The 13382-nt window shown below is 43.3% G+C and overlaps 1 protein-coding gene across 1 annotated transcript; it reads right to left on the bottom strand.

Moving 5' to 3' along the window:
* Positions 1 to 1997: 1997 nt before the first annotated feature.
* LOC103781048 (glutathione S-transferase-like) lies at positions 1998 to 7506 on the bottom strand. The gene is made up of 6 exons (XM_008948752.1): positions 7398 to 7506; positions 6382 to 6433; positions 4572 to 4704; positions 3575 to 3716; positions 2576 to 2707; positions 1998 to 2197 (listed from the first exon to the last, which is right to left on the bottom strand). The coding sequence occupies exons 1-6, from the start codon at positions 7482 to 7484 to the stop codon at positions 2078 to 2080; spliced, it is 666 nt and encodes a 221-aa protein (XP_008947000.1). The 5' UTR covers positions 7485 to 7506; the 3' UTR covers positions 1998 to 2077.
* Positions 7507 to 13382: the final 5876 nt, after the last annotated feature.

Raw genomic sequence — 13382 nt, 5'->3', positions numbered from 1 at the left:
TGGCCCCTGACCTCCTGTTAGTGTACAGCAGGCAGTGGATTTCTCGGTTGGCGAAACAACGAATTGTTACCGTGGCCTCGAGAAACACGACCTGGCGGCGGGAAGAAGGAGCCAGGGGATAGCGAAGTATTCGCTTTTAGCAATGAACTGTGACAACCTAACAGCTAGGCCTTTGAAAAAGAGCTGAGGAAAAAGGAGATACCCTTCTCAAAAGGCGCTGGGAGCTGGGGAATTGCCAAAAGAAACACGAAGTCAGTGGAATTTTGGAGGAACTGGGGAAAAGTGAATGTGGCAGTGGGAGATCACGACCCCTGACTCATGGACCCCACACCCCAACAGTGCCATCTCCTCAAAAGAGCAAGGACAGAGTGTGTGTAGTGACCTACGCAGCAAGCGAAGATACTCTAACCAGTCCGTTAGGTGAATAACAATGCCTACCTATTAGAAAGCTGAATAATTAAAACTTTGTGTATAAATAACTGCTGGTACAGGATGTTGGTGAGCTGGCTTTGTGGAACTACCACCTAGCACCCACTACAAACTAAATATGAACAAAAAAAGAACTAAATAAAATACATCTGCTCTGTGGGTGTATTGGTGTACTGCACACCAGGTAAACGACCCTGCTTTTGGGACAACATTACGAAGAAACTTTATCTGCTGGGCTGAGCTTGAGGCTGGCAGGCTGCCGTGGTGGCACCCCAAAGGGACAAGACAGCTGAGGAGTGTGGGGGGCAAGGGAAAAGTTTTGAGGCCCCCGAGGTAGCAGTGGGGTCGCAGCGATGGCGTGACTGGGAAAGAGGCCGTTGGCGTGCCAGGGTCTCGGGCTCTGCCTGCCCGAGGGCTGGGGTCTGTGCAGTCTCCTAAACCCACCTGGCCATGCAGGAGAGCTTGCACAGCACAGGGTCAGCTCCTACAGCTGAAGTTTCCAGGTCAAGCCTCTGATAGTTGTTCAGCAGCTGCAGTTGCTGCCCAAGTGCTTTGGTGAAGCGTCCGGGAAACAGCTCTCACAAGTCTAATTTATACATACTCTGCTGCAGAAAAACATTGGTCTTTTTTTTTTCCTGTCTTGGCATTTTTTTTCAAAGAAACTATTGGTGTTACCAAGATTTTTAGTCCCCTGAGTTTGCTCAGCTTAAAACTGCCAGTAGTAGAGCATTAGTTAGTGTTAGGACACTGGCTATTGGGTTTACATACTTGGTTGATTTGGTGTTTAAATAATACACATATTGATGTGTTCAACTGTTTTGCCAGCATTTTAGTGTTAGAGCTTGATTTAAGTGATGGTAATGTACAACTTAGGCTTAGTTAAATATAAGTTGTAGGTTAACATAAATTTACTTAAGTCAGCACGAAGTCCTACACTTCAAGGTCTCACGGGCACCTGACACCAATCTGACTCCTCCTTCCTCAGTAACTTTTCAACTTTACAGTTGGCAACAAGCATTTGTTTCTCAGTCAAGTCTGCAAAGTGTTTTTAGCTGCTATAGTAGAGCTTTTCTTAATTAGTTATGTTGCAGTACAAGAGTTTACAGATCTAGTGACAAAAGAGAGGTGCAGTAGGATCTCTAGTCCCAGAATACTTCAAGTTACATTCAGAGGAAAGCTAAATCCAAACCTGTCATCCCCATCAAACCAGAACCTGCAGGCTTTTCCTGGCATTTCCCAGCACAGATACATAGCCCACTCTTTGGGCTCAGCTGTCTTCATTTTTCAGCAATTCTTGGTAATGACAAAAAGACAGAACCAGAGAGCCCTTATATAAGTAGCAGCAAGAAGTCATTGAACACACTGGGTTTGAGTGTCAATAGTAAGAATTTATTTCAGGTACTCTGTGAAGTAAATTAAGGCATCCTGTATTGTCCAGTGTACCCCCTTATTCAGTGAACTGTTTTGTTTGATGTTATGCTCATGTAGCATAACATACCTTGGAGGTCTTTGCAGTAAGCAAAAACCAGTCCTGTAGCTAAGGAAAGAGAGATCAAAAACCTTTTGACTATTTTCATTAATTTCACTTTGCCACTATCAGCAAACACAAAGACAATGAAACAGAGTTTTTGTGGGGTTAGGTTGCTGCTCAGTGGAAAATTTTCATCACTTTAGCTACATCTTTTTCTTGTAGTGGTGGTTTCCTCTGGCTGCCAGGCTGCAGGAATTTCTTTATTGTGGGGATATTGCTTATTCTTGCTTTAAAACTCTGCAAAACAAAACAAAAAGAGCACTGTGCTCAAGAACCATGATAACTATCAGGCATTTAGATGTTACCTGTGCTCTAAAAGTAACATTATGGGTTATTCCTGTGGAAGAATTTGTATGCTTTTGTATTTATATTTTATGTTATAATTTTGTACTAGTTATATGCTTTTTTTTTGCTATTTTGCTTTTGTGACTATAGTGACAGAAAGCAGCAAAAACCATTGGTATTTGAGGCCGGCTAAAAATACTTGAGATATTGGATTTTGATTTTGTCTTATCACTTCTTTCCTCACCCTCCCACTCTCCCATATTTCTCAACCAGTTTAAATCAGTGGTCCTGCTTTGATTCATTGTCCATTAAAACTGACCATTCAATTACCTGCAAGAGAGGAAATTTGGCAAGTATATCAGGCTTGCACTCTTCTGCCATTAAAATGGTTTCAAGTAATTGCACATCTGCCCTGCTAAACCTGTTGCCAACAAGAAAGTCTTGTCCATGGTCTTTCAAAACCTAAAAACAGAGAACCAGAAGCAGATGTGATTTTTTTTTTTCCCTCTGTGGGACTTAATAGAATATCTTCAAAGCAAGGTCATACCCTGCATGCAGTTGTCCTTGAGAGAAGGAAATGCAGTAAGAGCATCTGTGGTACAAAGGGATGATCTGACCACACTGTCATCTTAGGTACAACTCATCAGTCCTTTCTCTGCATTTCTTTGTGGCACCTCAGGTGTACCCCTGTTGGCTTCACTTCTGTAGCTCATGTAAACAGTGCTACTGTGTTGAAGGCTAAGCTTTATGGGGTACCATCATCATCAAAATACCTATACAAAATTTACAAGAGCCAGGACATAGTAAAAGTATCTTGGATTCTTTTGAGTTAGGGGCAGCTCCCTTACTTCTCACTTGTTTCCTCTTCGGTTTTGGGAACATGCATTGGAAGCTCTCCACGTGTAACTTGTGCCTCATGGTCTTGACACCAAGCTAACCCATCCTCCCTTTATTACATAAGGAGCTGTAACCTTTTGACATAGAATGTGTGACAGAGGGGTTTTCTGCACTTCAGGAGGAGACTTTATGTAAAAGCTGATGCTCTAGTATCTTTTGTCTGGAACAACATGCAGACTGTAACATGAACATTTGGGGAGCTCAGTGTCCTGAGTCTTTGCAGCTCTGCATCTGTCCCAGATTTGTAGTGCCTTCTCTCCCCCGTATAGTGTCCTGTCTTCATGCTCACCTGAGCCCCACCAAAATTATAGCATTTATATTTAAGTGGCAGTTTTTCTTTTCTGTTTTCCTTAATAAAAATTGTTTGTGTAGATCCAGGATGGAGTTTCAGGAAAACAATATTCATTAGGCTACTACATCTTTACCACATACCTTCTCATAGACTGGGAAGTATCTGTTTGTGGCCTTGTCCACAAGAGTAGCCAGATGTTGCTCCTTTTTATCCGCTGGTTGGAACGTGTGGGTCATGAGTAACTCATTCAGATCTGTGATTCCTTCCACGTACATATCAATTCTGAAAGGAAAAGATCCGGTTGGTCAAGTCACGCACAGTAGGTCTGAATAGCACCATAGCTACTGGCATAAACCCACGGAGATGCTGGGAACTCTCTGCCCCTTCTATCCAGCATGGGTCACTTGGGGCAGTTTCCCCTGGAGTGCAGTAGCTTTGGGCTGGGGCTGGGGGGTAGCATGGTGAAAGACAAGTGCAAAATGCCTGACCAAAAGCTGAGTGACTGTCCCCCTTCCATTTTTCACTAGGGGTGATATTTCTCTCTGTTAGGTTTTTTTGAACCTGAGTGAAAAAACTGGCACGCGTGTCATCCAGATTTGTGTTTTAAATCCAGTCAGACGCGCTAAGTTAAGCAGTGGCTCTGCACAATCCTAACAAGTATCTTGACGTGCGTTTACCAGTGCCAATCAACTTGAAGCAGTTAAAAACACTTCAGGTCAAACCACACGCCCCAACAGCCCTGTCCTTTAGTACCCAGTTATGAATTCTAAAACTCTAGGTCACCAGAGAGGGAAGGTTTTTGTTTCCTTCGTTTTGAACTGGATGTGGTGAAAGAGCCAGCTGCTGGCGAATGCAGGGGAAAAGGAAAGGCAGCACCAGGAAGACAGTCTGCCCTCTGCACTCCTGACTGCTGCCTTCTGATAACCATGCTGACCTTTGGTCTTCATGAACTCCCTTGCACCATGCTGCCTATCTCATCTAGATGGTCCTTACATCACCCGCAGTCACACTCAGCATGTGCTACGTGAAAAGCTGCTGCATCACCCCAAATTTAACTGGGCTGGGATATTCTCTAACACAGGGAGGTAGCCTGGACTGTAGTCTAACAAACAAGCAAAGATGGCACTGTTACAGTACAGGGCTCTCTCCTTCAGGTCCTTCCCATAGAGGTTGTATTTCCCTGCTATGTAGCCAAGGATGGCTCTGGTCGTCACCATCTTCATCCCATCCATCTCCACCATGGGCACTTGCTGGAACAGCAGGGATCCATCTAGGAAAAGGGGACAAGACAAGGAGAAATTCAGTCTCTGAATGAGAACCATTAGTGGGTGTTTGGCACCGTAACCACCTGTAAGCTTAGCACTTCCAAGTCCACCACTAAACCACATCCCTATGCGCCACGTCTACACTTTTAAATACTCCCAGGGATGGTGACTCCTCCACTTTCCAACGCTTGATAAACCTTTCACCGGCATTCCTCCTCATTCTCACAAGAAGATATGACAAAAACTTACCGTGAAACCACGAACCCTTGTTTAGTGACCTGTTAATAACTTGACTTATAGCAATCAGCTTCCTGAATTTTCTTCAGACCTGAAGAAGCACCCAAATGCAGAACTTTTGGCAGTCATACGCTGTTGTAAACAAATCCTGAGCTACATGACCCTGACTCATGACTTTCCTGAAGGTTAATGTAGGTGGCAAGGACCGATCTGATGCAGACAGTTTCTGTCATGCTTTGGTAAGTATTACGGAAAACTGGACTATTTAAGGGCTTGTCAATATGTAATGTGAATATAGGTGCATATAATATCTTTGTGCCTCCTATATTGACTTTCTGCAGTGGCAAACATCTGTACAGGCATGAAGCAGGGAATAATGGGTGGGTCTCATGAGATCCCTGCAAGAGACAAGTATCACTTGGTATGAGAGTGTAGCCATGTAAATCCCTTGATAGTCTGCAGAAACCTTATTCTAACAAGGTAGAAGTAAAAATAAATAAATAAATAAACGATCACAGAAGCAAGTCAGAGTATTTGCTTTGTGGAATTATATTTCTTGACTCAGATAAATGATTAGCTACTTTTATCTTTTTAGCCACTGTAAGGCAATCATGCAGAGAAACTGTTTGCTATTAAGGGCATATTTTCATTTATGCACATGTCTCAAAATACTTTTTGAAAGTCAGCAGGTGGCAGATGGATCAAGTCATTGTTCCTAAAGGAGAGCAGGACTGCAAATGCCAACCCTAGCTAGCTCAGACTTCTCTGAAAAACCAAGTGAACTGTAAGAGCACAGACATGTAATTTGGTTTGGAGGAAATGTGAACATTGTGTTCACAAAGATGGAAGCTAAAGAGAGGAAGGTGACTAGCTGCACTGGAAACAGGAACACACAAGAGGTGCAGCTCTGTTTTCATATGGATTATAAAACTTTGTAAGCAACCTAAAATGCTAATAAATTTAAAGGTGGTTTGATGACAAACCCGTGTATTGTCATAGGGCAGGAGGGAATGGGCATAATCAGAAACAAAGAAGAGTCAATCATCTGAACTTAAGCAATCTGAACTTTTTTACTGTGAGAGTGACTGAAGAGCATAATAGGTTGCCCAGAGAGGCTGTGGCATCTCCATCCTTGGAGGTACTCAAAACCCAACTGGACATTTTCCTGGGCAGCGGGCTTTAGGCAGCCTTGCTTGAAGAGGGGCGGTGGAGCAGATGATCTCAAGGTGTACCTTCTGACCCCAGCCCTTGTGTGATTCCATGGAGACTGAAGCAGCTAGGTGGATGATACTCATGCACTGCAGTGTGCATCTGTGCTACCTCATGTACAGTCCAGCCTAGATCTTCTTTTTAAGGGACATAAGACTTCTTAGGTGTCCTAAGACAAACAATTCTAATTATGTTTATTAATATTATGTAATTATTTAAAAGTGAAGGAAACTTACTCTTCTGCAACTTGGTCAGATCATCCTTTGTTTCCAGAAAACATTCTTCAAACTGCAGGAAATATGGAAGAGAAGTTGTGTTGTCACTGCATGTTTCAGCTTCTGTTTTGCATGAGACAGTGAGAGCATGAAGAGTTGTGTTTTGGGGAATTTTATTTTAAAAAAAAGAAATCAGATTTGGAAGTGGTATCTTCAAAAATTTATTTTGCTTCTGTCACATCCTCTCCTCTTCCCTCTCACATGTGATTCATATTTCTGTGCAGGTAAAATCTGGGCTAAACCTGAGTTGACTGAAGGGCACAAACCCCTGCCTTGCTGAGCAAATGGTGACCATGCCAATTCTGCTGTCAGTGCTGGCAAGAGGTGGTGCAGGGAGGAAGGAAGATAAGTAAATTCCCACTGCAGCCGCAGAACTGTGGTAAAGCTCCTTTGCCACAAGCTGGCAAAAGGAGGGACGAAAAGAAGAGGTCGTTTGTTCCGTGCAGCTTTCTGGCACACTGCCCATCACCATGACAGAACCTCAAAGCTTGTAGAACACACAAATCCCCACACTCCCTCTCCAGTTTAATATCAGAAACCATTAGAAGTAAAACCAATTGCTTTGTGATTTATAATATGCAGTACTTTCAAGGGTAAGCTACATTGTAGTAGGCATAATAATTTTTTTGCTATTTGGGCCACTAGGATTTAACTGAAGGTCTTCAGAACTGAAAGTGCTCGACCCCTATGATCAGAACATAAGAAGCCAGGTTCTGTGGCTGCAGATTTAATTTTTTCTTTCACTAGCTACAGGCTAGAGGCACTTGTGGTGCTACCAGTATGCTTTGGCACATGATACCTTGAAGTAAAACAGGAACTTGCCCGCCTGCTTATGGTAAGCTAGAGGTCATTGTTGGCTTAGTCAGCAGCACACTAAATGCAGAGCTTGAAACTGCTGGTCAGTCACATTTTTTATAAGGAACAGTGAAAATACATATTTGTCACATGCTCTTAGTAGAAAAAAAACAGAGGCAAACCTCAACCCCAGCTGCTGCTAGCAGCCACCGTATTGATTCCATCCGGCCTCGTCCATTGAAGTAATGCAGCTTGGGTTTCCCAGACATGTTTCCACGTGCCTGATTTCCTGCTATCTGGAATAAAGGACTAAGTTTTGCAAAACACAGGTTCCGAATGCTGGTTTTGAGTCTCTAACATTCTGCTCTGACCAAAAAGCAGGTTGTGCAAGGCGCACTGCTCTGTTTATTTTGGCATTATCTCCGGATACAGTTTACTGTTTAATCAGATACACAGTATAAATTCAGCAATTGCTGTGCTTTCTCCAGCAACCATTATGCTCCATCATAAAGTGAGAGGAAGGATTTCCTGTCCTCCTATTTCTTTAGGCAAGCACCTGAAGACATAGAATTTAATTCTGTCTCTGGTAAAATCAGATTTACCTTTAACACAGACAGAGCCAAAGTGCAGCACACCTACTTGGTCCAGCTCTAACTTTGCTGGAATTTAAAGCAAGATTTTCCAGACAGACTTTCATCCACCACCCCATTCAGAACCAGTGTGTACATATCCACAGCAAACAGGTAGGCAGTGTCTAGTTTATACTAGCTTTATGGTCATTAACACTGCATCAACAATAAAGCTGAGGCGTTCACAGCAGCAAAAAGGAAATGGTTTAAAAACCTGCCATATTTCCCTTGTAAATAATGTCATCTCTACAGCAGGAAGAAGGGGGTGAGACAAAGCACTGCATGCTTCTGAGAGCTACATTTCTTTTTCTTAAATCTGTACACCTAGAAAGCAGTGAATCAATAATTTAACATTTGATGCATGTCATCATGTTAGCAAAGAAAGTACATACAAGTATTTTATCCATAAAACCCATTCACTGCTTTAGTTTTAAGTACACTAATTCCCTATGCATGTCTAAAATCCATAAAGCTTACCTTGTGCACAGTGCAACTCACTCTAAGCCCTCAGTAGCTTTGCCTTGAGTTTATATAAGTCTGTAGCCCCTCCTACAAAGAGAGTTGCAAACAGTTCTCTGCCAATGGGAAGCTCCCAATTCTTAAAGAAATAAAACCAGTTCCAACTGTTTAGTCACTTCTCATGTACAGAAAATTAATTCCTGACTAATGCTGACTATGTACAAATGTAAGATCCATGAGAGGTCATGAGCATTGGGAACATCTGTGCCAGCAGAAAATTGTGTGCTTCTTATTTTCCTTGTGTGGCAACCTGCTAGTTAAAAAAAAAAAAAAAATTGGAATGGCTGAAAATCTCCCACAGTTGAAAAAAATACTGATAGCCACCAGAATTTTATTTTAATAGTTTATGGGTTCTTTTTACTGATTGCCATGTTACATAAGTCAAATCAACTAATTCATCTTGAATCCTTCATAAGCTTCCTTCTCTTCCTTAGTGATGGGGGATATTCCTTCAGAACATTTTTTGTGCTGAGTTTCATTCTTGGATGTGGAAGGGGTTTTTTTCTGCTTCTGTCAAAAATGTTTCCCTGAATTTTACCTGGGGAAAAAAGGACACCAAAGACAACTGTAGGAGACAGAGAATGACCAGCAGCATCAGAAGACAAACTGCCCTCTGCACTCCTGACTGCTTTCTTCTGATAACTGACTTCAGAGAGTCAATGCAGTGGAAAATCCCATGCTCTGTCTGGCATGTCTAATCCAGCTGGCTAGTGCTGTTATGGACATCACCTGCAGGCAAGATCAACGTGATCAACACGCTGTGTAAAACTCTGCTGCACCACCCTGTGAGCTGGGATACTCTTCTCCTGTTACACAGGGAGCTTGTATGGCTTGTAGTTTATCAAACAACAACAAAAAAGGGTTGTTACAGTACAAGGGGGTCTCTCCTTCAGGTCCTTCCTGTAGATGCACTGTGCTGCTCTGTAACTGAAAATGATCCTCATCCCATCAGTCTCCACCACTGGTGCCTGTTACACCAATGTGTCCCATGCTTGACAACAAAATAAGCATAATTATTTACTTAGAGCTAGAATCACAGAAGGACAAAGCTCTAAAACAGTCACCACTGCAACATCCTGTGGTTTTGGAGGTGCCTAGTCCCTGAATGGAACACTGTACTGTGTACAGCATATGAGGAGACCCAGGCTTCACAGAAGGGATCTCCTCACTGACAGCACATCCTATAGCCTCTGCCTTCTGGTTCAGGCTCTTTTCTTTCTCATTTCCCTCTGTCCCCTTCTTACATTTTGGCAAGTTCTTCTCCCCAGCCTATGAAAGCCTGTAGCAAGGCTCAGTCCACACCTCTGTGCCTGCTCCAGGGTGTCTGCTGCTGCTCCAGCAAGCCCAGCTCTGCAGCATGTGCCGTGGCACGATGGGCAGCCCTGCAGAGTGGCCCAGAGAGACCCGGGCGTCTGTGCCAAGTGCAGTAGAAGCCCACTCTTGGCATCACTGAATAAGCACAACGTGCCCACACTTTGTTTTTTGTTAATATCCAACCCAAAATAATTCGTTCATATTTTATAATAAAAAAGAACTCTGCATAAGAATATTATTTTATTTGCTTATTTGAGAAGTGATTGATTTCCCCTTTAGGATTCTGGGAGTGCTGACTTTTGTACAGGGTTTTTTTTTTTGAGTAAAATATAAACTACACTGCTGGAAAGTGTTTCCAGCATTGTGAGACAGCCATGACTTAGAATCTGGGATAATGTGGGAGATTGAAGCTTTCCCTGCATAAACTTGTGCACCAAGGTGTGTCTGGTAGTCTTTCACAAATGCAGCCTCACTCTCGGGTAGCTTGGCTGGATTAATCATTTACTGGCCTGGCCTTGATAAACCCTAGGAGATTTCCCAGGTCTAGTGACACCTCCTACAAGAACCTGATATCCACCGTGTCAGGACTGCAGGGTAAGAAAACATGAGTTCAAGCATGAAAATTAATCAGTGTAGATAACAGGGGAAAACTCATGTCACCTAACTTTGTAGACTCCTTTATCTAGTGCAGCTGTCTAGTCTCTTTTAAATAGGTCTAAATCCAGGAGGAATCTCTCACCATGCACTTGAGCTACAGCTGATATCTAAACTACTGGAAAAGAAGCTGTCCCAGGGGAGGCAGTTAAAAGTTCAGATGAAGCCAGTCCTTTCAGCCTTCCTTTAGGGGAAGGGCAGAGGATTAGGAGTAATTAGTGGGTCATTTGTCCTGACACTGACTTTTCTTACCCTATCTGAGGGGTAAGATTTCATCAAGATTTCAGGCACATCCTCTTCAACACAGTTGCTACCCTAAACAGACAAGAAAGATACAACACAGCCTGTCTCCTAACTTAACAAGACTATTGGAATATCACCTCACTGAATTTTAATTTTTTTTTTTTTTTTGAAAGCTATAGAAGTCCCATTTGTATCTTGCATGATGCCTGAAGGCATCTGATCTCCATAAGACTGTCTAGGTTCAGGTTGACCATACAGGAGTTGAAAGAGGGGAAATGTCAAAGATACCCAAACAACTTAGGGGTGAATATTCACCCTAGCTGCTGCTGTTGCCCTTGAGCCTGTTTCCTTTTATCTTCTTCCTTTAAAACAATAAAGTATAAACTTTTGTTTTTTCTTAATTGTACTTTCAGACATGATGCTGATTTCTTGACAAAGCATGGGAAAATTTTTTTGCCATCAGGCTTTGTGAACTTTTCTCTGTATAAAACATATCAGAATTAGGTTAATTTGGATTGGAGCTGTGTTCAAAATGATAAGCAAATATTTGAAATGTACTTGCAAGAGAAATAAGTGCACAAAACAAACTGTTGTGCCTGTGTACTGTGTAGTAGCAAGAGGGACAGGGACTGTAGAGAGGGGAGCCTCACCTGTGGCTAGTGTGACCTGTTGGGATACATCCAGTCCTGCCTTGCTGCAAAAATAAAGTGCAGCTCCAGTGTTTCATACTATTTACAAAAAAAAGATCCCTTTTTTGTTTTGTTTTGTTTTCCAAAATGGCACTGCTGGTGTTCAGCACACTTGAAAAACACTTGACTCTTTCTCTGTATATAAAACCTAATATTTTTATTTTAAAGTCAATAGAAGCTTAACCTCTGTTGCTCTGTGTTCTGTCCTACAGCTGTAGAAATAAACCACCTCTGTCTTACCTGAGTGTGCAAAACAGATTGAATGTTCCTTCCACAACAATTCATTCTTAAGAAATAATGTATTTGAAACACAAATATGTGAAATGCTGCGAAGATCATACACAAGGTTTGAAATAGTTGATTTACGAAGAAAAATAATCGGTTTTGCAAGGAAAACTTCGCAGAGAGATCTTAAAAAATCCAATCCACCCACAGGCCTCAGTTTAAAGATGGTAACATTGACTGCATTTTGACCTTTTACATGTGGGTAAGCGAGTGATGTACCAACCAGCTCACAGTGATCCCATCTTCACGCTCAGAGCCCATCCTGTGGCTGAGCACGGGGCGGGGCAGCCACATGGAGGTGTACCTTACCAGGGAGGGGCAGTGGCTCTCCTCTCGGCCGGCACAGAGGTGGCTGGTGACACGAGGCGGCAGCGTGCACCGCAGCGCTGCAGCCAGGGGGCAGCTCGCCCGTGCCACTGCCAGCTGCTGACAAACAAACGCAGGCGCCTTGCCTGTAGAGTCCAGTCTTGGGGATTTTACAGGAAAGGCAAACTCTACCAGCAACTGCTTGAGACCTGCTGCTTTCACTTCTTAGGGAACCAGGACGAGACAAAGCACTGACAGACAGGTTGGCACGGGGGCTGGTATCACACATCTGAGCGCTTGGGTGGCTTGAGGAATCATGGCTCAGAGCACTGGGTGGGGAAGGCCAGCGCAGATTTCACTGGCCAAGTGAGGAGCTGTCTCCAGAAGACATCTTTCAAGACATCCTGTGACCCCAAAAGAGTTAGGTAGTCACCATCAGATAGATAGATGGTGATGCAGATCCACTCCTCTTTTCAGCCCGAGTTGACCCTGACATCAGACCTGGGGGTCTTTTGGGTAGAACATTCTTCATTGCTTACACTGGATCAAAGTCACTTTCCAAAAAACCTTAATAACTTAAATAGTTTTTTAGGCTAGAGATAATGAGCATGACTCACTAAATGATCAGTGAACTTACCTGCACAAGGAGAGGCTGCTAAGAGAAATTTAGGCAACTTCATTATATCTTCAATGCACCTGAGCTCTCCTAGCCATGAAAGCTGTGCTGCTCCATGGGTTGCCATTGCCACTCTATAAATCACCTCCACTATTGCAGACAGACCTCACCGAGAGGAGCTGTGACCATCTTGGTCACTGGTCCCACCACATTACCACAAGGGCAGGTGGAGCCCCACAGTGCCACCAAAGCAGCAGCACCTCTAGGCTGCCTGCATTTCATTCTGTGCACAGGGGCCACTCAGGCTCATTTTTACCCTCTGGAGTTCTCTGAAGATCATGTCAAAAATAAGGTAGTGCCATGGCACAGGCACTGGAAGATGTCCTCTGTGTTACTGAGGCTTGCTCAGGGGTTATTGTTCTGTGCCTGCTGCTCTCTCCCAGATGAATCCCAGCCACAGTCAGTCCACAACAGGGCCCAGCTGCAACAGGCTGTGGATGTGGTTACACAGCTTTGGGTAATAAAAGAGTTTAATATTGTGTTTATGGCCTGAGAGCCAGGGAACAAAGCTTGGTACTTCTTGATTTCCTAGGCCAAAAAGAAGTTAGCCAGTGATGTCCAGAACTGGGGCTAGGAAGCAATTGAGAGTCCCGCAAAATGGCATACGAATGCACAGAAAGAAGCATGAACAGATATTGAACTGATCATCTGTTTGAGGAGGTAGCTCTGCCATCCTCATCCTTTGAGGAGGTCCACAGTGTGAAGAGGTGCACAGACTACAATGCACTAGAAATAAACTAAAGTGCCTGGAAGAATCACATTAAAAAGGTAAAGGATGAACATAATGGAACATTGTAAGAGCTAGGAAGTGAGAGAAACCATAGAAATTTGGCTTTGGTAACAGCAGATGAA

The sequence above is a fragment of the Merops nubicus genome, unplaced genomic scaffold, assembly GCF_000691845.1.
Source record: "Merops nubicus isolate BGI_N331 unplaced genomic scaffold, ASM69184v1 scaffold31301, whole genome shotgun sequence".
Taxonomy (NCBI): domain Eukaryota; kingdom Metazoa; phylum Chordata; class Aves; order Coraciiformes; family Meropidae; genus Merops; species Merops nubicus.
Note: the sequence above shows the minus strand (reverse complement) of the source record. Positions and strands in the feature narration are given on the sequence as shown.